General features: G+C 41.0%; 1 protein-coding gene across 3 annotated transcripts in view; it reads left to right on the forward strand.

Annotated features, from left to right (window-relative positions):
• Chd7 (chromodomain helicase DNA binding protein 7) overlaps nt 1–27,183 on the forward strand; it is a 216,775-nt gene that overhangs the window by 51,476 nt on the left and 138,116 nt on the right. For all 3 annotated transcript variants that reach the window (XM_013009365.1, XM_013009366.1, XM_013009367.1), the window contains exon 2: nt 18,818–20,647. In XM_013009365.1, coding sequence (XP_012864819.1) covers nt 18,989–20,647 — 1,659 coding nt within the window. In that variant the 5' untranslated portion in view covers nt 18,818–18,988. The remainder of the gene's footprint in view (nt 1–18,817; nt 20,648–27,183) is intronic.

Here is a 27,183-nt window from a genome sequence, read left to right on the forward strand (position 1 = left end):
TTCCCCTCCCCTCCCCTCCCTTTCCCTTCCCTTCCCTTCCCTTCTTTCCCTTCCCTTCCCTTTTCTTCCTTTCTTTTCTTTTGGTACTTGTATGGGATGTTCAGCTCTAGACCTTGGAGTTGTCCTTTAGTTTTTTGCTCAAGACTGCGTCACTCTACCACCTGAGACACAGTTCTACATTCAGCTTTTTGGTGGTTCATTGGAGATAAGTCTCACAAACTTTCTTGCCCCAGCTGGCTTCAAATTGTGACCCTCAGATCTCCACCTCCTGAGTAGCTAGGAATACAGGTGTGCATTTGATTCTTTTTTTTTTTTTTTCCTTTTGATTGTGGGGCTTGAAATCAGGACCTGGTTACTGTATCTGAGCCATTTTTTGCTCAAGATTGATGCTCTACCACTTTGAGCCACAGCTCCACTTCCGGTTTTTGGGCAGTTAATTGGAAATAAGGGCCTCACTGGCTTTCTTGTCTGGGCTGGCTTTGAACCATTATCTTCAGATCTCAGCCTCCTGAGTAGCTAGGATTACAGGTTTGAGTCACCAGTGCCTGGCATGTATTTAATTCTTAATGCACCCTAAGAGTACATTTGAGTCTCACAAATGGTCAGATTCTATCTAGTATGATACACAGTATGTTAATGGGGAAGAAGAGTAAGGTTGGTAAATGACAAGGGAAGAATAGTTCCCATTTACTGACTGTGCCAAGAGTTCCGTTAATGGCCACTGTGACCATGACATGAAAGACTTTCAAGTAGCCCTTTGGTAGAAGTGATAGAATACTGATTTTTGGAGATAGGGAAGCTTGACATTTAGTGAGCTTTTTTAATTTGCCTGAGGTAAAATGTTCACAATTTTACCACTAGCTTTTCCTTAGTTTTTAGGTTCTGTCCATTTCACCATTTCTCTCAGCCATGGTAACTTCATTTTCATGTTTGTCAGACTCTTTTAAACTCCTAAAGTGTTGAAGAGATCACAGATTGGACAATATTAGTCCTTGAGTTGGTGATTTTATAAATAATTTTGAATGTTTTCAAACTTTTGGCAACTGTAATAAAAGCTAAAGTTGAAAAAATATTAGTGCTAAATCATAGACTTGTGGAATAGGGTGGGCCCAGTTTTATTAGCTATACAGAATTGAGGGCAGATGATTCTTGGGACTAGTCCAGAAACAAAGGATAAGACATGCAAATTTGGAAATGAAATGTTTCCAATTTGCCTTTTAATATCAGGAGTTAGATACTACAGTTTTCCTGGATTATTTGCTGAAACATGTGCTGTATTTTCTTTTATTCCTTCAATAAACATGTTCATGGACTGCTTAATCTTAGTTATAGTGATATTACTGAGGATAAAAATGGGCAGGAACTGCTCTTAAGGAGTACATAGGTTGTGAGCATCAATTCTCAATCCCTGCAGATGAAAACTGCAGAAGTAGCACTCTGTATTCCAGATATGCTGAGATGGAAACATTGATAATGGGGTCATTTGGGATGGAAGTATTTATTTTGGCTTTAAAATTTAATTAATATTTTTATTATCATATATTTGTTGTTCAAGGGGTGTATCATTGTAACATTTCCACTTGTAGAAATGTTCTAAAGGAATGTTTTGAGACTTCTCTGGAAGGTTTGTATAATTGTGAAAGCCAATGCTAAGGATAGCTTCAGGATGGAATTTCTCACGTTTTCCTGATAAGAGATATCTCTAATATCACAATGAATTCTGAGAAAGTAGCATCCCAAAGTAGACTATCAAGACTAATTAATCATAGTGGAGAATAGAACTTTTGTATGCGTTTTACTATTCATGATTTTTGTTGTGAACTTACACAAAAGCATCCCTGGTGGATACAGTTGATGTTAACCTATTTTGTTACTGGAAAAGAAAGATATGGAGGTTATTGCCCATGACGTTACTTCACAAATAAATGGGAAATGGCTAGCGTTTACTTAGGCTCTGGTTCTTACATTAGAGTTTAGGAACCCTTCGCATGTTGTTTTAATGGGAAGATTGCCATTGCATGGTGTGCGAGTCTATTGTCAGTGACTGTGGAGGGAGTTATGTGCTGTCAGAGCTATTTAGCTTTTACTCTTCTGAGGGAATACATCAGCTCACTCTTCTGTCTTATGAGGTTTGTGAATTCTTTTCCCAGGGTTGGTGCCAGCAGGTACTCCAGTACTGAATTTACCGTTCTCTAGGAGTGATGGTGTAGAGATTTCCTCTGACTGTTCAAAGGAATTGCGACTTGATATTAGAAGTACACCCCTTTGCTAGTAAAACTTGGGGCTAATTTACCTGTAAAGGAGTAGCTACTTTACCATTATTAATAGTTTTGAAAGTAATCTTACATTTAAAATTGAAGCTTTAACACAACTTATGTATTCAGAATACTTTTGTAGTCACTTTTTAATCAATTTGCTGTGCTTCTTGAAATTTTTATTTATTAATTTTTGTCCATGTATACTTGTGTTTTCACTGGTAGATAGAGACTGGGATTGATTGCAATTTGAGGCCACCCTGGGCAACAAGTTAGTGAGATACATTATCTCAACAAGTAAATGGCATGTGGTGTGTGTTTATAATCCCAGCTACATAGAAAGTATAAGTAGGAATATTTCAGTTAAAGGCTGGCCCTGGGACAAGATCTGAAATACAACTAAAACTATAAAGGGCTGGGAGTATGGCACAAACAGTAGAGTGCCTGTCTAAGGAGCATGAGGCTATGAGTTCAACCTCTGTTATGTACACCTTCCCCAAGTATGAATTTCAGAATAGGAGAACCGTACAAGACACTATATTGAAAACGAACTTTACAACTTGGGTGGGGGGAGGGGAGGGTGGAGTTGGGGAGGTGGGGAAGGAACAAAGGAGGGGGTAACAATGCTTGATAGGAAATGTATTCTTTACCTTATTCATGTAACTGTAACCCCTCTGTACAGTATCTTTACAATAAAGCAAAATATATAACCTTATTTTCAAAAAAAAAAAGACTAGGAGAACCATGCATTCTAAATTACAAAACTAGAGAAGCAAATCTTAGAGAGTGGTAGACTTTCCATCTCTCCACTCTGCAGTAGGAAACCAAGAAGCAGAGAGACTAAGTAACTGGATCAGCCATAGCTTGGTTAACATATTTTGCATATTTAACATTTTCAGAATAAAGCAGGAAGTGTTTAATCATCTGAACTGAGTGCTAATTAAGCACTGTGTTAGTGCTTTATATACATAATCTGATTTAGTCCTCCAGAATTAGAGGTAGCCAGGATTAACCGTACTTTACAGATGAGCAAAGTTAGTGCCTAGTTCAGGTTGAATCACTTAAGAGTGAGTTCCAAACCTTCACTGGGTTTTGAATGTTCAATGGCATTTTGTTCTGTTTATTCCCTCTGTATAACAGACCTCATGACAACTACCTCTTCAGTTCACCAGGCCAATAGTTGGCGCTCACTTTTCTGTTCATCTTCTTGCCCTGGGTCTTTCCTCTCATTTCCTTGTTTGGTCTCCATCTTTCTGTACCTTTTCTTACTCCTCTAGCTGGCTATAATTGCCTATGCTTAGGTATATACTTTGTATACTTATTTGTATACTTTGTATATTTGTATACTTGTATGCAATAGGTCTTCCAGTGCCTACTACTTGGCTGGCATTATTCTAAGTACTTTAAAAATACGAATGTACTTCATTCTTCTAATACCTATCTGAATAAATACTATCACTAGTGTACTTTTTTGCTGAAGCACAGAGAGGACAGGGACCTTGGCAAGAGTTACATAGCTTGGATTTGAGCAGAGTCTTGCTCCACCCCTCTTCCGTCCTTCCCATTTGGCAGTACTGGGGTTTGAACTGGCCTTGTGCTTGCTAGGCAGGCACTCTGTCCCTTGAGTTTTTCAAGGCCCCATCATGTTTCCCATGCTGAGTAGTTGAATACTAGTCTTCCTTTGGCTTTCTGCTAATTTCAGCCAAACTTTGGGAGTGATCTCCATTGTCTCTCTACTCTTTACCTTAGTACTAACTTCTGCCACTACAACTTCATAACTCTTTGTCACTGTCACTAATACCCTCCTCGGGGAGTCTGATGTACACGTCTCTGCTTCTCTTTATTATTTGAATTATCTGAACATTTCCTTTCCAAGGCTTTTCCTTGAGCCTTGCTTCCATCTTGTAGGCTGACCCTTTTCTTATCTGTCAAGTGTTGTTGGTGTTCTTCAGGATTGTGTCCTTTTTCTTTTCTCTGGTTATTCTATACACGTTCTGTGGCAGAATTCTATTCCAAGACTGCCTTCCTTTCTTGTCCCTCCCTCCTAGCCTTTTCTCTTGAATTCCTCACTTTTGTATTGTAATTCCTCTAAAGGAGTCCTGTCGGACCCATTCCAGAAAAATTTTGTCTCCTTTCCTCATATTTCAGTGAGTCGCATTAACCATCTGCTCACTCACCCAAACCAGAACCCTAGGCATTCTTCCTTCAGAGGCCAGGTCACATGGTCACATGTCCATTTCCCCTTTGTACACACCTGCCATTCCCCAGGCCCTTGGGAAAGCCCAGGATTTGGACAGTTCCTCCCTCTCCCAATATGTGCTCCCCATTTTAGTAACTGTAAGTTAAAAAAGCATAGCTTAGAGTTTTGATCATGGCTTCAGAGTGGATTACAGGACCTTCATGAGCTGGTGTCCACTGAAGCCACCCTGAATATGTTTGGCTCTTGTTGGCCTCAGAGAGTCCTTTGCTCATTCTTGCTCTTGGTGCTTAGTGCAGCTTGGGCAGCTTCTATGCTAGCAATTTGCACATTTTCTTTTTGTTACCATAGATTTAACCCAGGGGCTTTGGCATATGCTAAGTATCTACCACTGAGCTGTACCAACAGCTCCTGTCTGTGAGTTTTCTATCAGGATGCAAAAGTTCTATATTTGCTTCTCCCAGTTTGGTAACAGTAGCCACTCTTTTTTGGGGGGATTGAACTCAGGGCATCATGCTTGCCAGGCAGGCAGTCTGCCACTTGAATATACCTCCCATCAACTTTTGCATTAGCTGATTCATTTTCTCTAAGTGTGGGGCTGGGCTTTGATCCTCCTACTTAAGCTTTCCCAAGTTGGGGCTGAGAAGGTAGACAGAAAGTACAATCAGCTATTATGCTTCTTTCATAGCTGGGATAGTAGTTGTGTGCCACTGCTCCCAGACATTGTTTTGAGAACTTCTTTTTTCCCAAACTGCCTTGAACCAGGATCCTCTGATCTCTGTCTCAAGTAGGTAGGATTACAGTCATGAGCCACCAGCTAAACCCTTGCATGCAGCTAATGTGACAGGTTAACTGAAGTTTTAAACATTTATTTAGTTTTAATTGATTTAAATGTAACCAGCCACATAATTCTAAAGTCTATTGTACTGGGTCGCCCAGAGGGACTTGGGTAATTCTGCTCTTGGCTTTATCAAACCACTACTCAAAGTCCAAGAATGACAAAAAAATTGATAGTATTTGATGCTCAGATAATTCACAAGAAAACTAACAGGAACACAGACCTTAGGAAGACCTAAGGATACTAACAGTGCAAAAAATCATTTTACTAAAGAAGTATTTTGATTTACCAAGAACTAGCTATTTGCATATTTACTTTGTTTTATATTGGATTATATCAGGAACACAAGCTATGAAATGAAGGAATGTGGTATACTCTGTGATCAAATAACATTATAGCTTTTCCAGTGATAGTTGATACTAGATTATTAACAGTAAAGATGAGTAGAGATTGAGATTATTGAGGAAACAGTTGTAGAAAACTTTGGACTTTCTGGAGGAAAACTATTGAAATGTTACAGGTGGTAAGTAGATCAGTTCTTGTCTTTCTTGAGTGTGTCAGAATGTAGGTAGAAGGTAAAGCAGGAAGGAGATGGCTGGATTCTTTGGCACTATTGATGGGAAATGCTCCAGGCCACATTGCCCTGAAGGATGGAGCAGGTCAGAAAGGTGACTTGAATGTGATGTACTGGGGTATTAGTGCCTTGACATTAGTTGAGAGATGGAAGAAGTTTTCATTCTTCTCCCCAGTCCAAGCTTCTCTCTTCTCTTTTGTGAATAAAGTCTTAAGGTGCCAGAGCAGCTATTGCCTCTTCCTTATTTTGGGGCTGGAATTCCATCCATGGAAGCATTCCAGTGCTTCCTAGGCACTGGGTCTGGCAGTGAGAGTGCAGAATGATAGATAGGCACAACATGCAGGGCTTTCCTTGGTTGGGACTCTGAGCATATTTATGGAGCTATAATGGGACATTGAGATGGTTTGTATTGAAGGAGATATGAAAATGTAGCCTACATTCTTAGCCTAACCTTTAAAGGTGACATCAGAAGACCAATGAAAAGGATTCTGTTAAAAGTAAAATTAATGAATTTTACATTCATTTTGCAAAAGCCCACATTTTTGATAGGTCAACATATACTACTCAGTTTGTATGCATCCAGTAACAGTTATGTGGATAGTGATGCTCTAGATAATTTTGAGTCCAGAGTGGTATTTAAGCATTCTTACCAGGAGCTGTCTTGCTGCATTAGGTGGCAGAGTTTAGCGCTGGAACATTGGGAGCTGAATGTGCTCCAGACAGGAGCCTAAGTAGCTCAGGCACTCACACCTGAGTACACAACAAAAATAGAAGATTCATATGTATAGTCTATCAGAACACTGACTGCTCTTTTCTTAAAGATTCAAAGCAGAAGTACTCTCTTTTCTAGGATACTGTAATTTATACATAGAATCTTTAAAACTGAGAAAATTTTTGTATTTAAACTTGTTGATATCACAAAAACGAGTGAGAGTAGCAGTCTGAAGCCTTAGTAAACTCTGTGTTTTAAGACCGAGTCAATGTTCAATTCTCCCTCCCTCTCCCTCTCCCTCTCCCTCCTTCCCTCTCCCTCCTTCCCTCTCCCTCCTTCCCTCTCCCTCTTTCCCTCTCCTTCTTTCCCTCTCCCTCTCCCTCTTCCTCCTTCCCTCTCCCTCAAACCAGGCCTCATGTTTGCTTGGCTGGCATTCATCATGGAGCTGAATCTTGAACCTTTTTCCCCCCATTGACTCTGTGTGTGTGTGTGTGTGTGTGTGTGTGTGTGTGTGTGTGTGTGTGTGTGTGTGTGTCCACAGTGCCTTCTGAGGCTTGAACTCAGAGTCTAGGCACTGTTCCTTAGCATTTTTCACTCAGGACTGGCATTCTACCATTTGAGCCACAGCTCTACTTCTGGCTTTGTGGTGGTTAATTGAGTCCCATGGGCTTTCTTGCCCAAGCTAGTTTCAAACTTCAAACCTCAGATCTCAGCCTCCTGAATAGCTAGGATTATGGGAGTGAGCCACTAGTAGCTGGCTGTGCACTGATAATTTTTGAGATAGAGGCTTACTTCTTGACTGTACCTGGACTGTGGCTGGACACTGTGATTCTCCTTTTTTTTTTCTTCCTTTTTTCTTCTCTGTCTTTCTCTCTCACTGGCTCGCTCTCTGTGAGTGTGAGTGTGTGTGTGCTGGTTTTGGGGCTTGAACTCAGGGCATGGCCATTGTCTCTGAGCTTTTTTTTTTCCGCTCAAGGCTAGCACTCTACCACTTGAACCAAAGCTTCCACTTGAGATGGTGGTGGCTGCTGCTGCTGCTGCTGCTTATGCTTCTTGTTCTCCTTCCTTCCTTCCTTCCTTCCTTCCTTCCTTCCTTCCTTCCTTCCTTCCTTCCTTCCTTCCTTCCTTCCCTCCCTCCCTCCCTTCTTTCCTTCCTTCTTTCCCTTTCTCCTCCTCCTCTTCCTCCTCCTCCTCTTCTACTTCCTTTTCTTTCTCCTCCTTTTCCTCCTCCTGGTGATAAGAGTCTCATGGGCTTTTTTGCCTGAGCTAGCATGGAACTGAAATTTTTGGATCTCAGCCTCTTGAGTAGTTAGGATTATAGGCAAGAGCCTTGGTGCTTAGCTGATTATCCCACTGTAGTTAGGATGGCAGGCATACACAACTATACCTAGCTTCTTTGTTGAGATGGAATCTCCTGTACTTTTCTACCAGAGCTTGCCTAGAAGCACAGTCTTCATCCTCTGGATCTCCCATGTAGGAGGAGTGATAGACAAATACCACTGTTCGCAGCAGTTGGTTGATAAGCTCTTTCACTTGTATCTCTAGTCTGGCCTGAAACCATGATCCTTTTAACCTGAGCCTCCCAAGTAGCTAGGATTACAGGAATGAACTGACTGATTTTTTTTAAATGTATTTTTTTTGGGAGGGGGCATGGTAGTAGTGGTGTCACCAAGGTTTGAATTCAAGACCTTGCACTTGCTAGGTAGGCATTCTCCACTTGAGACCTATTCCTCAGCTGGGTGCATGCGTGTGTGTGTGTGTGTGTGCGCGTGCGTGCGTGCGTGCTTGCGTGTGTGTGTGTGTGTGTGTGTGTGTCCGGCCTTCCTGGGGCTTGAACGAATGGCCTGGGTACCGTCTGTGAGCGTCTTTTTCTCAAGGCTAGTGAGCTACAGTGCCACTTCTGGCTTTTTCTGAGTAGTTTATTGGAGATAAGAATCTCATGGACTTTCCTGCCCAGGCTGGCTTTGAACATAGATCTTGAGATCTCAGCCTCCTTAGTAGCTAGGATTACAGGCATGAGTTCCCCTGCCCTTTTTATTTTGAATTTTTAGATGGGGTCTTGAGCTGGCATTGGACTGTAATATTTGCACTTACTATGCCTTGTACATAGCTGGAATCTTAGGAGTATACCATCACACTGACTTGTTTGTTGAAAAGAGGTTTTGCTCACTTTTTGGCAGGGCTGGCATCAAACTGAGGTCCTCTTATCTTTGCTACTTCTTGTAGTCTCTTATTTGCTAACTTGAGATATATTTAAATATTAATTAATGATATAAATGCCACAGTAGGCATTATGATCTTGTCAAACTGAAATATAACTCTACCCGTGTAGTAGAATAACATCCTGAGATCATTAATGTCACACACTCATATAAAAGTTAGAATTTGTCAGCTGGTTTTTAGGAGAATACATGAGATGAGGCCTGACATAGCCACTTGTAATGGTACAGAGTAAGTAGCATGGTGGTACAACTAAATTAAGAGGATTTGTTGAGAAGACTGTGGTAAGCCTGACACTGGTAGCTTACTCCTGTAATTCTAGCTACTCAGGAGGCTGAGATCTGAGGACTGTAGGTCAAAGCCAGTGTGGGCAGGAAAGTTGGTGACTCTTGTCTCCAGTTACCTACCACAAAGCCAGAAGTGAAGCTGTGATCAAGGGGTAATATTAGCCTTGAGCAACTGTTCAGGGACAGTGCTGAGCCCTGTGTTCAAGCCTCAGGATTGGTGGAAGTATGAGTGTTTCTCTCTCTCTCTCTCTCTCACACACACACACACACAGAGGATATATTGTAGTTTGTAAAATCAGATTTAGCTTATGACTTAATTCATTTAGAATATTATGAAAGCTGTTTCATGAAGTTAGCTTTCCCTGGAGCACACATGCTTTGCAGAAGGAAACCTGGATGATTGATGTGGAATTAGGAGAGAGGCCAGTTTAGGGCTGAGACTTCACGGTAGGCATAAGAAAACAAAAGTTAAATTTAGGGAGTTTGTGGATGAAAGTCTGTCTTTTATCATATGCTAATGTGAATGAAAACATTTATTTGGCCAAGAGAGAACATCCGGTGTGTTTAGCTGCATGAAATTGGCAGCTTTGGTTATGGTGACATTGTAGAATGTATTTGTATTTGTGGCAAATATGGGTATAGATAAAAATTTTCTAACTATGTTAAATGTTCAAATGATTATGAAGCATAGGTATGAAATTCTTATATAATACATATATAATCCCACATATATAATAAATATCTCCCAACCTTAATTCTTATTTGCCAAACATAATTTACTTGAAATAGTGATTTAATATTTCTTTTTTCAGTTGAAAATAGTGTATTCTTTTTGCTAGAGTACATATATGTGATGCAAAGGGAGCCTTATCTGTCATGAATAAACTTGCACACAAAGATAGGCAAGTGTCACAGGACACCAAGGACAGGGGTCACAAAGCAGGCTGGAGGGCTATCTAGGACTTATGGATGCCAGATGTCTGTTCTATGCCATAGTTCCTGCAAAAGAGAAGTACACAAGAATAGTAGATTGAAGATTGCCATCACATTAGCAGTCAACATAACAATGCATATCCAGGCAGGTTGAGGAGATCTTTAGAATCTCCTTAGTGATTAATTTTATTATAGACAGAAGAAATAGCCAGATCAGATAGCTTGTGCCAACTGCAGAACGTACACCGGGGATATGGCTCCTAAAAGAGCTGTTTTTCAGCCCCTTAGCCTTGTGTCCTTGTTCCCCTTGGGTCCCCAGGTAGAGGGTTGCCTTGGGGTAGCTCCTTCCTTGCATTTTCCTCTCACTTATGTGTGTGTGTGTGTGTATGTGTGTGTGTTTGCGTGTGTGTGCACGCACGCCTATCTGTATATCTGTATCTGTGTCTGTAAAGAAGTCTAAAACAAGTGACAAAGCATTTTCTTTTTTTTTTTTTTTTTTTTTGGGTCCGGTCGTGGGGCCTGAACTCTGGTCCTGCGCGCTGTCCCTCAGCTCTTCAGCTCAAGGCTAGCGCTCTACCACTTGAGCTATAGCACCACTTCCGGCTTTTTTTCTTATGTGGTACTGAGGAATCGAACCCAGGGCCTCAGGCATGCAAGGCAAGCACTCTATCACTGAGCCAACTTCCCAGCCCCTGACAAAGCATTTTCTAACGTGAGTTTTTCTTTTCTTTCTTTTTAAAACTGAAGCTAAAAAACATCAAGTTATTGGCCTTTAGGGTACCAACTAAGTTTTATTTAAAATATTTCAGGATACTTTCCATATTAACATGAATGCTGGTGATTAGAAAAGTTTATAAAGCTTCTGTTAGTCTTCCATTAGTTTGTACTATAAAGGTCTGCCAGGTGGGTTAAGTACATCTCTTAATTTCTTAAATTTTTCCATTTACAGAATGAACCTGTTTCTTTATTTGCTTTTTCAAATCTCATATATTAAATTCAGATTTAAGATAACATAAAGAAGTTGTAGAATGGACAAGTTTTATATGCACATACTTTATCTGTATACAGAATTGGCATAAATAGGTATGTATTGGGCATGGCATATATAAGCATAGAGATCAATGCCTGTTGGTCCTCATTTCTCTTCTGCCATGCATACATAAGTGCTCCTGGTGTTACTACAGTGTGTGCCCATCTATCATGAGGTCATGTTAAGTTGCATATGGGATGAATACTGTGAGAATCTGTGGACAGTAGTTCAGCCCTGTCTGGATTGGCTGCTTTCTCAGTGGGCTTAGTCTTTGAGCAGCTAGCTTAAGGGAGTGGAATTTGAAGGCTGAATTGCAAAGAATAAAGGCGTTTCTCTGAAGGACATAATTTCCACTGTTCTTGTGCTTCAGTGGCAAAGCTTGTATGTGGGGCAATGCCTCTTTTACTATGTCAAAAAAAAGTTTGTCCTGCAGATAATATTGCTAGCTGTTTCAGTAATTTCCTTGAAACACCAGCCCCAGCACAAATGTAGGGAAAAATCTTCATCTGAAATGCAATTCAAAATATCAAAACTCCTCAAAGTTATGTAGAAATAACTGAAAGATTCTGCAAGAAAGCTGTGAAATAGTATGTTGTGTAACATAGATATTGATGGTAACTGAAATTTTTTTGCTTTGCAAAAATGGATGTATTATTAGAAAATAAAGGATCTTTAAATGTCTGCTTTTTTAAAATGATTATAGACAAATCATTGTCATTAAGAGATACTCATCATTTGGATGAAAACAGTATTGTTTATTTGTCAGTCACAAAAGCTGAGAGTTCATTTTAGTTCTTTGAGACAAGTGTGAGATGTTCTGGCCTGAGAGCAGAACTTCCCAACTTCCACATGCAAGGGGCCATGTAGAAAAAGAGCTGGAGATCTGAGATTCTGCTATTCTTAGCCACCTGTGGTATTGTCCCAGGATCCCACCCCAGTTCTAATGGCAAGGCTCTGGTCTCAGGGAGAAAGGCAGGGGAAGAAGCGTGTAAGTGAGCCTGGTGATTTTGTAGCTCTTGCCTGTTGTGTTGGGAGGCCTGGGGATAGGAATCATCTCCAGATAGGCAGTGTCAGGAGAACTAAGACCAAAAAAAAGGGCCAGGTTGCAGAGTGAGGGGAAGGAGGCAGAACAGGCACAGGTATGAAGTGAACACCAGGGTGGTGTTAGGCAGAGGAAAGGAGTCTGTGGAAATTGAGAATGGAGGGGTTCATGGAGATGTGACTACAGAGTGCCTCAGCCTCATTGGTGCATTTGGCCTATATCCTGAAAAGTGTGGAAGGAAGTCCTGTAAGGACTTACTAGGGGTGAGGCATGGTGCAGTCTTGTTTCATCAGCACTGAAGACCTGACTCCCATCTGGGATAAAATGAGTGGGGAAGAGGAGGCAGACCTGTGAGATTTTTAGGAGTCAGAATAAGCAGGTTGGGTAACAGGGTGAATATACTTAATGAGTGAGGATCATTTATTTGCTAGTAAATAACCCCAGGAGGATGAGATAGCATCTGTTTTGCTCAATGTTTTATATCAAGTGCCTGTTAAATGCCTTACTTCCTCAGAACAGACACTCATTCAGTTCTTCTGAAAGGAACAATGGCAGGAAGAATTGTGGGTTACTTCCCATGTGGCTAGGTTGAAGGGAGGATGGACATACTACTACTATTTGAATGCTGACATAAAGCATAGTGGCAGTGCACAATATCAATCTAGATTGTAGTTTTCCCTGCGAAAAGTGTGTCCTCTTTAATCAGTAGCAGAAAACCAGAGGTGATGTAGTGTTAAGAATGAAAATCTACATTGTAAAATCCATTCCTTTTTATAGTTTAGTTATTATTATTATTGGTATGGGAGGGGCAAGAACAGGTCTCACTTGCTAATAAGCTAAGGTACATCCCCAAATCAGTTTTATTTATTTTTATTAATTGATTAGTTTTTAAATGTTTTGGTGGAACTGGGGTTTAAACTTAGGGCTTTGTTCTTGCTAGGCAGGTCCTCTACCGCCTGAGCTCCTTCCCTTATTGCTCTGTTTTCAAATAGAATCTCAATTTTTTTTTTTTTACATTTGCCTAGACTAGAATCCTTCTATTTTGTGCTTCCCACCATAGTAGATCAACAAGTACATACTACCGTGCCTTACTTTTCTTGCTGAGATGGGATCTTGTGAATTTTTTCACCATAGCTGGTGGGAACTACAGAATCCCGTAGTTCCTGGTTCTTAGCTTTCCTTGTAACTGGGATGTGAGGCTGATGCCGCTGTGCCCATCTACTGGAATATATTATGAAATAGAAATCTATATGGAAAGACATGAAAACTTACAGGTTGGAAGCATAAAGTATGCTATTTGGAAAGAATATTATATTTTCATCACAAGGGATAATAGGGAAATTAAAAAGAATACTAATCTCTTAATGGAAGTAGTTTTAATGGAAGTGGATTCCTACTATTTAATATGGACTATTTCTTTTTTTAAAAATAAAGTTTTATTTAAAGAACACAATCACAACTTACATATTGATTCAGCTGTTTTTGTGTATAACAGTACAATTGAATTTTTTTATTAATAAGTTTTTTTATTGTGAAAATACCATACAGAAGGGTTACAATTACATGAGCAAGGTAATGAGTACATTTCTTATCAAGCATTATTGCCTCCTTCTTTGTTTCCCCTTACCATCCCTGCCCTCCCATCTCTCCCACCCCCCCGTTCCCCAATATGGACTATTTCTACAAAAATAACCTAAGAAGAGATGTATAACACTATGCATTCTGTAAATGTGTATATCATATAATTTTAATAGCTGTCCATAGATTTGTTTTTTTTGGGGGGGGTCCGGTCGTGGGGCCTGAACTCTGGGCCTGGGCGCTGTCCCTCAGCTCTTCAGCTCAAGGCTAGCGCTCTACCACTTGAGCCACAGCGCCACTTCCGGCTTTTTTTCCTTTTGCTTATGTGGTGCTGAGGAATCGAACCCAGGGCATCATGCATGCAAGGCAAGTGCTCTGAGCCACCTTCCCAGCCCCATAGATTCGTTTGTAATGATGGAGACATTCCTTGTATGTGCTAATAAGTAGTTACCAACAACACACAGCTATTGAGGCCTGAAATGTGGCTTGTGAGACCAAGAACCTGGAATTTAGATCCCATTTTGTTTCAGTAAAATTAAATGGCAACACGTGGCTAGAGGCTGCTGGATTAGGCTCACCACCACAGTGTCTGCACTACAGAAGCACACAGCACTAATGAGGGAGAAAGTGTGGCTTGGGCCAAAGGGTTCTGGAAGGTTATTAGTTCTAGGAGGCAGATCTGGAACTTACTTGTGATGAACTGATGTTCTGATTTTGGTAACTTGGAGGTGTTTCCTGATGGGAGTACTTGTCAGTTCTTTCTCCTTGCCCTTTCTCAATTGGATGTTGGATGCTTGTTTGGAACTGAGAGATTGCTTGCTGTCTGCAAGATTTATAACCTGGCTGTGAAAGGACTTTCAGTATGAATGGAACTTAGCAGTGTGAGCCCTTTGTCTTTAGTGTGTCCACTATCAGCAGTGGATCCCTTCCATGTCTTGATATGACTTGTTACCTTGGTGATTGAGAGGTCTCTTGATGGAAGGTAGTGCTGAAGGTGGTAGTGATGTACTGTTTTCCTACTTGCTAGATAGTCCCATGGAAATTCTGACACATGCTCAAGTTTTCAGTGCAGAATCCTTTCTACAATTATCTTCTATGTCTCAGGGTTTTTGGAAGTGAGTGAGAAGGATTTTAAAGAAAACCTAAAGTCAAGCTATATAGCAGCACAATGGTCTTCAGCATGCAATAGAAAATATCCTATGACTCCATACTTGCCATATATTGGCTAAATATGAAAGTTTGCTTGAGATGGCATTTGCTTATGGAAGTGGAGAAAAGTGGCTGAGCGATAGGAAATAGTTTATATTTGAAAGGTGTTTTGAATTTATCTCCTTAGTAGCTTTCCAGTCTACACTTGTGACATGAAATTAAATTAAAGCTCAGCTGCACAAGTGCTTTGAGACTAGCAGAGTGGTTAGGAATGGTTTTAAGTATTAGAAGGTCAGAATTAAACTGTACTCATAGAATTTTCCTGTCTGGGCTTTGAATCAAGTTTCTTAATCTCAGCCTCCTGAGTAGTGAGCCACCAGTACCCAGCTGCATTTGTCTATTTTTAATCCCAATAAAATTTACTCATCTTTCCAATTTGGTTCTCATATGTGTTTGACTCCTAAAAGTTTTGTATTGTATAACTGAAAAAATTACAGATGGTTATATTTATTTTTTATTGTCATCATTTACTTGTATAGGAGATTATATTTTTAAAAATAAACTCTGTAGGGTGACAGAAACATTGTTTTATTGACCTACCCTTAACTAACATTGGCCTTTTACTGCCTTACCCTTTTTTTTTTATCCATTTGTTGCTTTCACTTGGGATAATTGTCATTAGTATATTTTGCATAAGATTTGAAGACAACTTCAGTCTTTGTTGAGCAAAAATTAAAATGTCTCCATAATATTTACCAACTTGGCAATATGTGCAGTTAGTTGGTTTCATGGTGTCTCTGCAGTGTTAATGGGTCTATGCACTTACCGTGCCCCAGACACATCTGCCTTGTTATTGTTCTTTAGTTCACATGTCATTCTTCATACATTGGGTGAAATGAAAATTATAATGTATACTTTTTGGCTACTTTTAAATGTACCTACAAGTAAATGTAAAACTGTACATTGAATGGTCCTTCATCTAGGAATCAAAAATGTAGACACTGAATGTGGGGGGGAGAAGTTTCAAAATACAGTTTTCAATAAATATCCTGTTGTTGGTCATGGGGCTTGAACTCAGGGCCTGGGTGCTGTTCCTGAGCTCTGCTCAAGGCCAGCAATCTACCACTTTGAGCTGTAGCTCTTCTTCTGGTTTTCTGGTGGTTAACTGGAGATGTAAGAGTCTTACAGACTTTCCTACCTTGGCTGGCTTTGAACCTTAATAATCAGGTCTCAGTTTCCTGAGTAGCTAGGGTTACAGGCATGAGCCACCAGTACCAGGCTTTAAATAAGTATGTTATGGAAAGAAAACTCATATGTTGCAGTTGTAACATGGGAAACTAGGTATTTAGATGGCTTTGATTAAATAAAAAATGCCCAAAATTATTTAATTTGATCAGCTCAAATCAGAAATATGAACTGCAGCTACTAGAAGGACTGCTGGCATAGTTGCCAGTCAGATCTAGAGGTCAGGAAGGCAGTGGTGGCCTGGTGTGAGCCATGGCTGAGAACAGGCTACAAAAGCCAAGTCTTTGAACTTCTCTTCTAGGGTCCGAGTCTGGTCACACTTTTGGGAGGGACATGCTTACTTGGTACATGCCACATGGGCATTTTTCCATGCCTCTGAGAATGGACTTTCACAGGGAATGAGTTAAAAACTGAAAGGAGGAGGAACAAAGGCAAGTGTCAGATATGAGGACTGTCTGTGTCTTCCTAGTTCTGTGACAACGCCTTTCTCAACTTCTGTAGAGCCTTAAGCTGATGATGTTCCTGCTGCTGCTTCTAGTTTTTTTTTTTTTTTTTCTGCCCTGGACCCAGTGGGCCTACAGGAGTGGGGTACCAGGAGGCCAAAGCCATCTGCTTCCTCTGTGTTCCTTTCTCCTGGAGCAGGCTTGGAGCCACTTTGAGACAGTGGCAGTTCCTCCCATGGCATTTGGTGGACCCAAGAGAATTAAGCCGTTTTCCTATAAAGTAAGGTCTTTCAGGACATATAAATAGACATTTCTTTCCTTAACCTAATGTGAAAGGTTATTTGGTAAGTGGTTAGTGGGGGTAGTCTGCATGGCTGATTGAAGCTATTATCAAGTGCATTCTAGTATTTATTTTCTTGAAAGTTAGAGTGAACCTTGAGTAAATGAAGGCTGACTGCTGAAGCTTTTTAAGCATAAATTCAATTTATAAATATTTGTTGTATTTGGCAGTGGAGATTTCTGCTTCTCTTTATTTTGGATTGTTGTACAGGAAAGCAGTATGTTTTTAGCAAAACAGCTTTCGTGATTCTTGCCTGTCTGATGACCTCTGTATATGGAGAAAGTAGATCAGAAAATTCTTGGCAGTTAGTGGAGGAATGAGGTGACCTTTGGCTTTACCTGACAGCTGTCACCTGAAGACTACAGACCTGGAGACCCTCTCAGGTGTTATGTCTGTAGTCCTGACAGTGAGCAAGAATGCTGTTTACATTTTCTGTAAGCAGATTCTCCCCTTGTTAAGAATATGTTAGAATAGAGTAAGTAGAAATGGAATATTTAATTTGCCTTCACTGGAAGCCCTCAGCAGAATTGGTCAATCCACTTTTCCTTCCCCATATCCTTACAGAAGTGTGTCAGTAGAATTTATGCTGGAGATTGTTTATAGCGTCACTTTGAAAACTCATCAATAAGGTACAGTATTTTTTTTTTCAACTAGGACAGTATAACACAATACTAACGAAAGAGAAAAAAATGAATTAAATTCCACAGATGTTTAAGATTTCAGGCATTTTTCTTATGTGAACTAGTTCTTTATTTGGTTGTTGATTCAATTAGTGCTCAGCAAAAACACTTCCTGTTTTGATTGTGGAAACATTCTTTAAATTGGTCATTCTAAGCTGACACCTACTCTGTGAGGAAGAGTTTGTTTAAAATGTTTAGCTGTAGTGTGTAAGGTGTGCTCCAATCACAAGCATTTAGGATGCTGACTGGGCCTGCCCACCTCTCTTCCCTCCTGCTCTACCTGCTTTGTCTGACACAGGCTTTAGGTGGTGGTAAGACCTGCATGGATAGTTTGAACTTTATTTTGTTAACATAACTTCACATTTTCACTAGTTCTAGGGGACCATTCTTGTTCTTCTAACAAGAATAAGTCCTCTACCAAGTGTCCTTCCAGGTCAGGTCAGGACCTGGTCAATCACCAGAGCCCAGCATGCATGCCTGTTGGTGAATAATGAGGCTGGTAGTTGGGCCCTTCTGCCATCAACACAGACCAGGAATGTTGTGGCCCAGAGCCATGAATGAAATTGGTCCTCTTGGAGAATGAATGCTTTTCTTGTAGTCTCTTTCTGAATCTTGTATATTCCTGCCATTAAGCATAATGAAATTATGAATTTATTATACTGTCCTCGAGCTTGCTTTTCAGCATCATTATGAGTGCTTTCTTGTTAGATGCCTCTGTTGCTATTACACAGTTATATGTGGGCTGTAAATATCTAATTTGTACGAAATGACTGATTTTGGTATTTGTATAATCCTCTAGTCAATTTAAGTTGAGCTTTTCACAGTCCCCAGTGCTGCTGCTGCTCATCTGATTACACTGCTCAGGGGAATAAGGTTAAGGGCGGCTGTTGGTAACCAGAGCATTTCCAGGGCTTTAGTTCAGCAGATGGGCTGCTTGGCTATATTCATACATCTGTTTGCCTGCTGTGGCAGCTGCTGCTGCTTCATGTTGTGTTCTTTTGTTCTGTTCCATCCAAGAATGGAATGCTAGGAAGTGTAGTGAATGGATTAATTTAAGGTTAAGGTTAGTGTTTTGCTTGCTTTCTAAGTAACCGATCATAATACTGCTTCTAGTAGAAGCTAATGAGTTTCTCTTAAAGTGAACTAGATTTATAAAATACAGCTCAGCAAGGGGGCTAGATTAGTATTGTTGATGGAAACCAAATCAAATGCATAAAATACTGCCAGATTTATCATTTGTTCCTAATACTTTATTTTCTTTCTTTTTTCTCTCCCTACCATTCTCCCCTTCTAGGACTTACATCCAGACTTTGCCTGACACTGCAGGATCCAAGAGAATTAAGGAAATATGGAATGACATGAAGAAGATTAGTTAAGGATTATAGGCTTCGAGGACACACACCTCAGTGAAGTGAAGCACAGACAAGCTCCCAAACTGTGGTTTGGAAGAGCCACGTATTGGAAGATGGCAGATCCAGGAATGATGAGTCTTTTTGGCGAGGATGGGAATATCTTCAGCGAAGGCCTTGAAGGTCTTGGAGAATGTGGATACCCCGAAAACCCAGTAAATCCCATGGGTCAGCAGATGCCGATGGACCAGGGCTTTGCCTCGTTGCAGCCATCCCTTCATCATCCTTCCACGAATCAAAATCAAACCAAGCTGACCCATTTTGATCACTATAATCAGTATGAACAGAAGATGCATCTGATGGATCAGCCTAACAGAATGATGGGCAGTGCCCCTGGGAATGGACTGGCATCTCCACACTCACAGTATCACACCCCCCCTGTTCCCCAGGTGCCCCATGGTGGCAGTGGTGGTCAGATGGGAGTCTACCCCAGCATGCAGAATGAAAGGCACGGTCAATCTTTTGTGGACAGTGGCTCCATGTGGGGGCCCCGGGCTGTTCAGGTACCAGACCAGATACGAGCTCCCTACCAGCAACAGCAGCCACAGCCACAGCCACCACAGCCAGCTCCATCGGGGCCACCAGCACAGGGCCACCCTCAGCACATGCAGCAGATGGGCAGCTATATGGCACGTGGGGATTTTTCCATGCAGCAGCATGGTCAGCCACAGCAGAGGATGAGCCAGTTTTCCCAAGGTCAAGAGGGCCTCAATCAAGGAAATCCTTTCATTGCCACCTCAGGACCTGGCCACTTGTCCCACGTGCCCCAACAGAGTCCCAGCATGGCCCCCTCCTTGCGTCACTCGGTGCAACAGTTCCATCACCACCCCCCTACTGCTCTCCATGGAGAATCTGTTGCCCACAGTCCCAGATTCTCCCCGAATCCTCCTCAACAAGGGGCTGTTAGGCCACAAACACTTACCTTTAGCTCTCGGAGCCAGACAGTCCCCTCTCCTACTATAAACAACTCAGGGCAGTATTCTCGATATCCTTACAGTAACCTAAATCAGGGATTAGTTAACAATACAGGGATGAATCAAAATTTAGGCCTTACAAATAATACCCCAATGAATCAGTCCGTACCAAGATACCCCAGTGCTGTAGGATTCCCATCAAGCAGTGGTCAAGGACTAATGCACCAGCAGCCCATCCACCCCAGTGGCTCACTTAACCAAATGAACACACAAACTATGCATCCTTCACAGCCTCAGGGAACTTACGCCTCTCCACCTCCCATGTCACCCATGAAAGCAATGAGTAATCCAGCAGGCACGCCTCCTCCACAAGTCAGGCCTGGAAGTGCTGGGATACCAATGGATGTTGGCAGTTATCCAAATATGCCCCACCCTCAGCCATCTCACCAGCCCCCTGGTGCCATGGGAATTGGACAGAGGAATATGGGCCCTAGAAACATGCAGCAGTCTCGTCCATTTATGGGCATGTCCTCAGCACCAAGGGAGTTGACAGGGCACATGAGACCAAATGGTTGTCCTGGTGTTGGCCTTGCAGATCCACAAGCAATCCAGGAACGACTGATGCCTGGCCAACAACATCCCGGTCAGCAGCCGGCTTTTCAGCAGTTGCCAACCTGTGCTCCACTGCAGGCCCACCTGGGTTTGCATCACCAGTCTTCACCTCCACACCCCCATCACCAGCCTTGGGCACAGCTCCACCCATCACCCCAGAACACCCCGCAGAAAGTGCCTGTGCATCAGGTAAGGGGGCCACAGAGCCTTCCTGTATGACAGTCAAATTTAGCCTGGTTACCTTGTCTAATAGAATTTTCCTTTAAACCTTGTGAAAAGCTTTTTCATTATGAACACTTTAATTTTTATCTTGTAAGCTTTCTCAGAAACTCTTTTTTCCCTTTTGTTGCTCCTTTTATTTACTCACCTTTCCTTCCTTCCCTTCCTCCCTTCCCTCCTTCCATCCCTCCACTCCATTATCTGCCAAGGATGCAGATGTGTTGTTAACTGAGACTAGGTCCCTGCCAGCAGGGAACTGGACAGTGGATACTCACCAAATGAATGTTTTTGTTTTCTTCTCTTTCTTCTTTGCTCATTTTTACTTCCCTTTTCTCTTTTAAGGAATACACTGAAACTTGATTTCCAGCAAAGTTTTATATATTTGTAGTAGACTCCTCCATCTTTTATGAATTTTTTTCCTTAGGAAGGAAACTATAAAATTTTTATTCGTGTAATATTTATTTTACCAACTTGAGTGTTAATATGAATTTAAATTGTGACTGTAGGACATCACAGTTAAGTGATGGTTCAGTCTCAAAGAGATATGGTTACTTAGCACCGAAGTAGTCATCTTCCTGTTTTGTAAACTGAGAGTTTTAAAAATTATCTTTTACAATTTATAAGATAATATTTTGTTTTAAACCCTAGCATTCACAACGACATCAGTTTGCTATAAATTTTGGTGATTATATCCTTGACCTGTAGAAAAGATACTAACATCCATATGTGCAGATATTCTTTTCCCCCTCCCAAATATATTGCAGAATTGATTAAAGCTATTTTGGAGAGCACAGTAGGTTTTGGAGCTATAAAGCATAGTGCTTGTTTTTGATGAACTTCTATCAGTTTGGGAAAACATGATCTTTTTGTGAAGATATAGCATAAAAGACCATGCATAATTATGTGACAAGTATCCTGAGAAAGGAGATACCAGTGGGTAAGAATGCTTGAAATTTGACTGGGACTCACCCTGAGGAAGCGATCTTGGTGAGAATTTCATTTTGGTGGTTCGTTTGAGTGGTTTCCTGAACAAGGGCATCTGGAAACAAAGCCACTGTCTAGGAAACAAAGTCACTTTAACATCTCCCTTGGAATTTAGGCTGAGGGAGTGAAGGCTAGGGATGGACCTGAAGCTGCTCTCAGTGTTCAGGCATATTTGGTGATTATCAGAAGAGCTCTGAAATCAAGGACAGCCCAGTACCACAGGAAAGAGAACGAGCTGCTTGCAGAGAGTACAGTACTCTTGCTCCCTGGAAAAGTTTTTGCTAAGAAGGAATCTTTTTACAGTGGTGGTGTTTTAGACTTTCAAGCAGTCCTCTGGAGACATCCAGGAAATGGTTGTAGTCAGATGCCTGGGTGAGAATTGCTGCCCTCTGAGTTACAGGGGCACAGACACCTCCCCGGACATTTCTGAGGATGTATTGTACTCTGGCACTGAGCACTGGAAGGCCCGGTGTCCTGAGCTAGAGGAAGGGAGACCCTTCAGTGTGCTCCAGTGTCCCTTTATAGACAACATTGTAACTCTGAAGAGATGTAGACAAAGATGTTTGCAGTGTTTCTGTAATAAATGCAGTCTTGTTTGCCATTTTTGTTTATGGTATTTGCCTTCTTATTTTTCTTAATTATTTTTGTTGTTAGTAGGGTTTGAACTCAGAGCTTCATACTTGTGCTCTACTACGTAAGCCATGCCTCCAGTCCTGTTTTTTGCTGGTTTTAAAAATAGGTTCTAGAGAACTTTTCAGCTCAGGATGGCCTCAAACTGTTACCGTGCTGCTCTCAGCCTCCTAGTGTATAGCTAGGATTACAGCTGTGAAACACCTGTGCCAGGCAGTGTTTGCTTTCTTGTTTGTGTTTAACTTTGTATCCTCTTCAGACATTGAAGCACTCCGTTTTGAAAATAATACTGGGAGTCTGGGAAGGTGGCTCAGTGGTAGAGTGCTTGCCTTGCATGCATGAGGCCCTGGGTTCTATTCCTCAGCACCACATAAGCAGAAAAAAAAAAGCCAGAAGCAGTGCTATGGCTCAAGTGGTAGAGCACTAGCCTTGAGCTGAAGAGCTGAGGGACAGCGCCCAGGCCCAGAGTTCAGGCCCCATGACTGGACCTTCCCCCCCCCCAAAAAAAAGAAAATACTGGGGAAACATAAATTCTGGGGAAAAGTATAGACTTTAACATCAAGAAACTATTTGAAGACCTGTTCCCTCACTGTTCCCTCACTGTAGCTTAGTGATCTTGGGCAAGTGATCGAACGGGAACAATGATAGCCATCCCAGTGCATGTTGAGATTAAGTTGGATGGTATGTTACTTCTGTATGTTAATTCTGTAGCTTTTATTTTCTAATCTGCAGCTCAAAACCTTGTTTTATCATTGTTATTGTACAATGTAGATACTATGTAAAATTTTATTTTTTAATAAATAGGTTAAATATTAATTACAAAATACGGAATTTGATTTGTGCAACTAATACTTTTCTCTCCCCCAATTTAGCCTATATTGCCAGGTGAGGAAGATAAAGATTTGGATAATGCAAAATAATTAAATAATCATATAATCCTAAAACCTCTCTCTACCTACTGGACCCTGGCAAATATTTCTATCTAATTATATTTTGTTTTAAAATGACTAAATCTTTGTTTCCTTCCCCTCCTACCCCATTTGGTGAGCTCAGAATTTGGCAGGTACTACCATTTGAAGCATGCCTTCAGCCTTTTTTGCTTATTTTTCAGATAGGATCTGCATTAATACCTGAGTGGCTTCCACAGTGATCCTTCTACTTATGATTCCTGTGTAGCTTGGGTGACAGACGTACACCAATCTGTCCATCTTATTGGTTGAGATGGGATCTTATCTAATTTTTTTTGCCTATTTTGGCCTCCAGCTTTTTTGATCTTCCTGATCTTTGCCTCCCAGGTATTTAGTATTGAATGTATGAGGCACTATACCAGGCTTATTTTGCATTTAATATATGGCAGAATGGTAGTTCAAAATTATGCTGGGTGGGGCTGGGAAGGTGGCTCAGTGGTAGAATGCTTGTCTTGCATGCATGAGGCCCTGGGTTCGATTCCTCAGCACCACATAAGCAAAAAGAAAAAAGCCGGAAGTGGCCCTGTGGCTCAAGTGGTAGAGCGCTAGCCTTGAGCTGAAGAGCTGAGGGACAGTGCCCAGGCCCAGAGTTCAGGCCCCATGACCAGACCCCCCCAAAAAAAATTATGCTGGGTAATAGGGAGACTATTAGATTAGATTGAAATAATTTACTAACAGAATTAACACATTCATAGTGCCCTATTGAGTTTTTTTGATCTTTTAGAAAAAAGTTGTGCTCTTTAAATATTTCATGAGCTCTGATTGGGTACTTTCTAAATTACATAACATTTAAACGTATTTAGATATCTCTAGAACTGTTTATATTGAGAAATTAATACAGAAAAATATTATAACGAAAAGATTCCTTGAATTAGTACATGGAGAACTGCATTTTTGTTTTTGGACATATTCTCTGGTGGAAGCTCTAGAATCTGAGTATTTGGTAAGAATTGTAGGGGAAACTATGGCTTCATTATAGCTTATTTTTCTAACTCTAGATTATATCTTTTTTTCATTAGCAAATTAAGACAGTGGTTCTCAAGCCTTTTGATTTTAGATCTCTGCACATTCACAAAATTTATTGGGACTCCAAAAACCTTGTTTACATATATGAGCTGTATGTATTAGTGTCAGATGTCTGAGAAATTTGAATTGAAGGAAATAAAAATGCTGTTTTGTTAATCTTTTAAAAATAATATTAGAGCCTGGGAGTTTAGACAAGTGGTAGAGCATGTACTTAGCATGTGTAAGGGCCTGGGTTGAATTCCCATTACCAGCCTCCCACCCAAAAATATGGTCTGTGTGCAAGTTAGGAACCTCTGGAGAAGTTCACTGTTTATTCAAAGTGATGATGGAGAGTGAGAAGAGAAATGACTTCTCAGGGTGTTATAGCAAAGTAGCTGTGACACCATGGACCCTGCAGAGTCCTCAGCACATGAATTTAGAGCTATGATTTGAAGAAGAGAGTGCAGGCTTTGGGGGCTTAGATGCTGATGGAAGTACAAGTAATCCTCCCCCCGCCTCTCCACCTTAACATTGGATAGGTTCCTTGGCCTTTGAGGCTCACTTGTGTTATCTCTAAAGAGAAGGTTTATATACACCTTCCTGGTTGGAGGAATAGTGAGATTAGCAATAACATCTTTTAGGTTTTCCAAATCAAGACACTATCAAAAGTGCTTGCTGTCAAATTTGAAAAATAGTCTCACTTATTTCAATGTCAGACATCGTTTTGGGCTGTGTTTTCTTGGTATCGGGGAACGTTTATCAAATATTGAGGCACTGAGGGACAGAGAACAGTCTTTCTGTGGGGAAAGAAGTACAAATGGGAATGTACTATGAGATGTGTACCCTAGACCCCAGCCATCCATCTGTGGGTGGCTGAAGTCTTAAGGTGTTACCCGTTGAGTGGTGACTGGGGCCTATGGGGCTTTTTTTGGGGAAAAGTGATATCCTGTGGGGGATCAGTCCAAGTTCAGAGAAAGGGCAGGGAGAGTTAAGCTAGGCTTAGGAAACAGTAAGTATAGAGATGAGAGAGACCCAAGTAGCTCTCCTATATTGGAATGTGGGGCTGAGACGTTGGAGAGGAAGTTTGCATAGTCCTAGCTCATGTCCCTGGCTTCCCCTGGGGTATGTATGAGAACAGCTTAAAAGGGAAACAAGAGTAGCATTTTGTTAATTTTAAGAGTTTGCCAGAACAAAGAATGGATATATAGATTGTCCTTCAGGTTATAGGCAAGTATTTGAGTTTCACAAAGGTGTTCCAGGTTGTATGTGGGTTACTCTAACATGGAGACATCTGGTGGGATTTTTAATAGTCTGCAACATTGCACATTAGGATAAATGTTTTTGGGATATATTTATTTGTGTCCTTTAATTTGAAATATAGTCATTATGAAGGGAGAATAGAAGTTAAGATTCAGGTAATGGACAATAGTTTTCCTGTGCCATTTTTTCTCTATAAGATTAAAAAAACAAATCTAAAAGCCTCAGTGGTGTAGTTTTTTTTCAGTCCTATCTCTCTGTAACATCTTACAAATATCTAAATTATATTCCTATCTCTATCTCTATATCTATATATAGATATACATATTATGTAAACATTTTTAGGAAAACCTTTTTCTGGTAACTACTGAAGCTCTGTTTACTCTGTAAATGCAGAGTTATACAAATGGGCAGAATAATAGACAACTATTAAGTAAATCTGTGGAAAAAGTTGGTCATGCACTATCTCAAACATCATGTATGGAAGTTGTGATCAGAAATGGAGGGGGGAGACTTGTTAGTGGAGAGTAGCTGTTTCTATTAGTACTACCTTTGACATTACTTTTTATACTCTTTAAAAGGTCTGTAGAAGATGGAAAAATAAAGCATCTCTAAAGAAAACTTAGCTTTCTATGTAAGTGACATGAAGGCATGCTTGCAAGTTTTCAGAGAACAGGTGTTCAGATAGACCTCATTAGAGCAGGTGGACCTCTGCTGCATGCAGAACTAAGGCAGTTTTTCCTATGGGCTGGTGGCTGGGTTGTCTCTTCATTAATATTGGTAAAGCCAGTACCTTCCTTCCTTCCATTGCCTCATCTACTGTTTGGCATCATAAGCAACCTCCCTATGTTTTCTCTTGGAATTTGTGTGTTAAAGTAGAAAGTGCCAAGTATAGAGTTTGAAAGAGGAAAACTTTGCCTTATCTGTCCTTTGCCCCATGGATGAGCTCTTCAATGATTGTTCTTTTGTAAAAAGGTATTATCTCAGTGACTCTCAAAAGTGTTATAATTAGGGGCTGGGAAAGTGGCTCAGAGTGCCTGCCTCACATGCATAAGGCCCTGGGTTTGATTCCTCAGCACCATGCAAGCAGAAGAGGTTGGAAGTGGTGCTGCTGTGGCTCAAGTGGTAGAGCGCTAGCCTTGAGTTGAAGAGATGAAGGACAGTGCCCAGGCCCAGAGTTCAGGCCCCACGACTGACTCCCCCCACCCCAAAAAAGTTATAATTAGTTTTAGTTCTTTTTCTAAGCTGAAAATTAGTCCTCTGCTAGGTGTTGCAAGGAACAACACCTATTTTCTTTTCTTTCTTTCTTTCTTCTTCTTTTTTTTTTGGTCCGTCATTGGGCTTGAACTCTGGGCCTGGGCACTGTCCCTCAGCTTTTCAGCTCAAGGCTAGCACTCTACCACTTGAGCCACAGCACCACTTCTGGTTTTCTTGTGGTTTATTGAAGGTAAGAGTGTCACGGACTTTCCTGCTGGGACTGGCTTTGAACCACGATCCTCAGATCTCAACCTCCTGAGTATCTAGGATTACAGGCGTGAGCCACCGGCGTGCCCGACTCCAATCTATTTTCTTTCTTTCTTTCTTTCTTTCTTTCTTTCTTTCTTTCTTTCTTTCTTTCTTTCTTTCTTTCTTTCTTTCTTTCTTTCTTTCTTTCTTTCTTTC

The sequence above is a fragment of the Dipodomys ordii genome, unplaced genomic scaffold, assembly GCF_000151885.1.
Source record: "Dipodomys ordii isolate 6190 unplaced genomic scaffold, Dord_2.0 Scaffold9, whole genome shotgun sequence".
NCBI classification, from domain to species: domain Eukaryota; kingdom Metazoa; phylum Chordata; class Mammalia; order Rodentia; family Heteromyidae; genus Dipodomys; species Dipodomys ordii.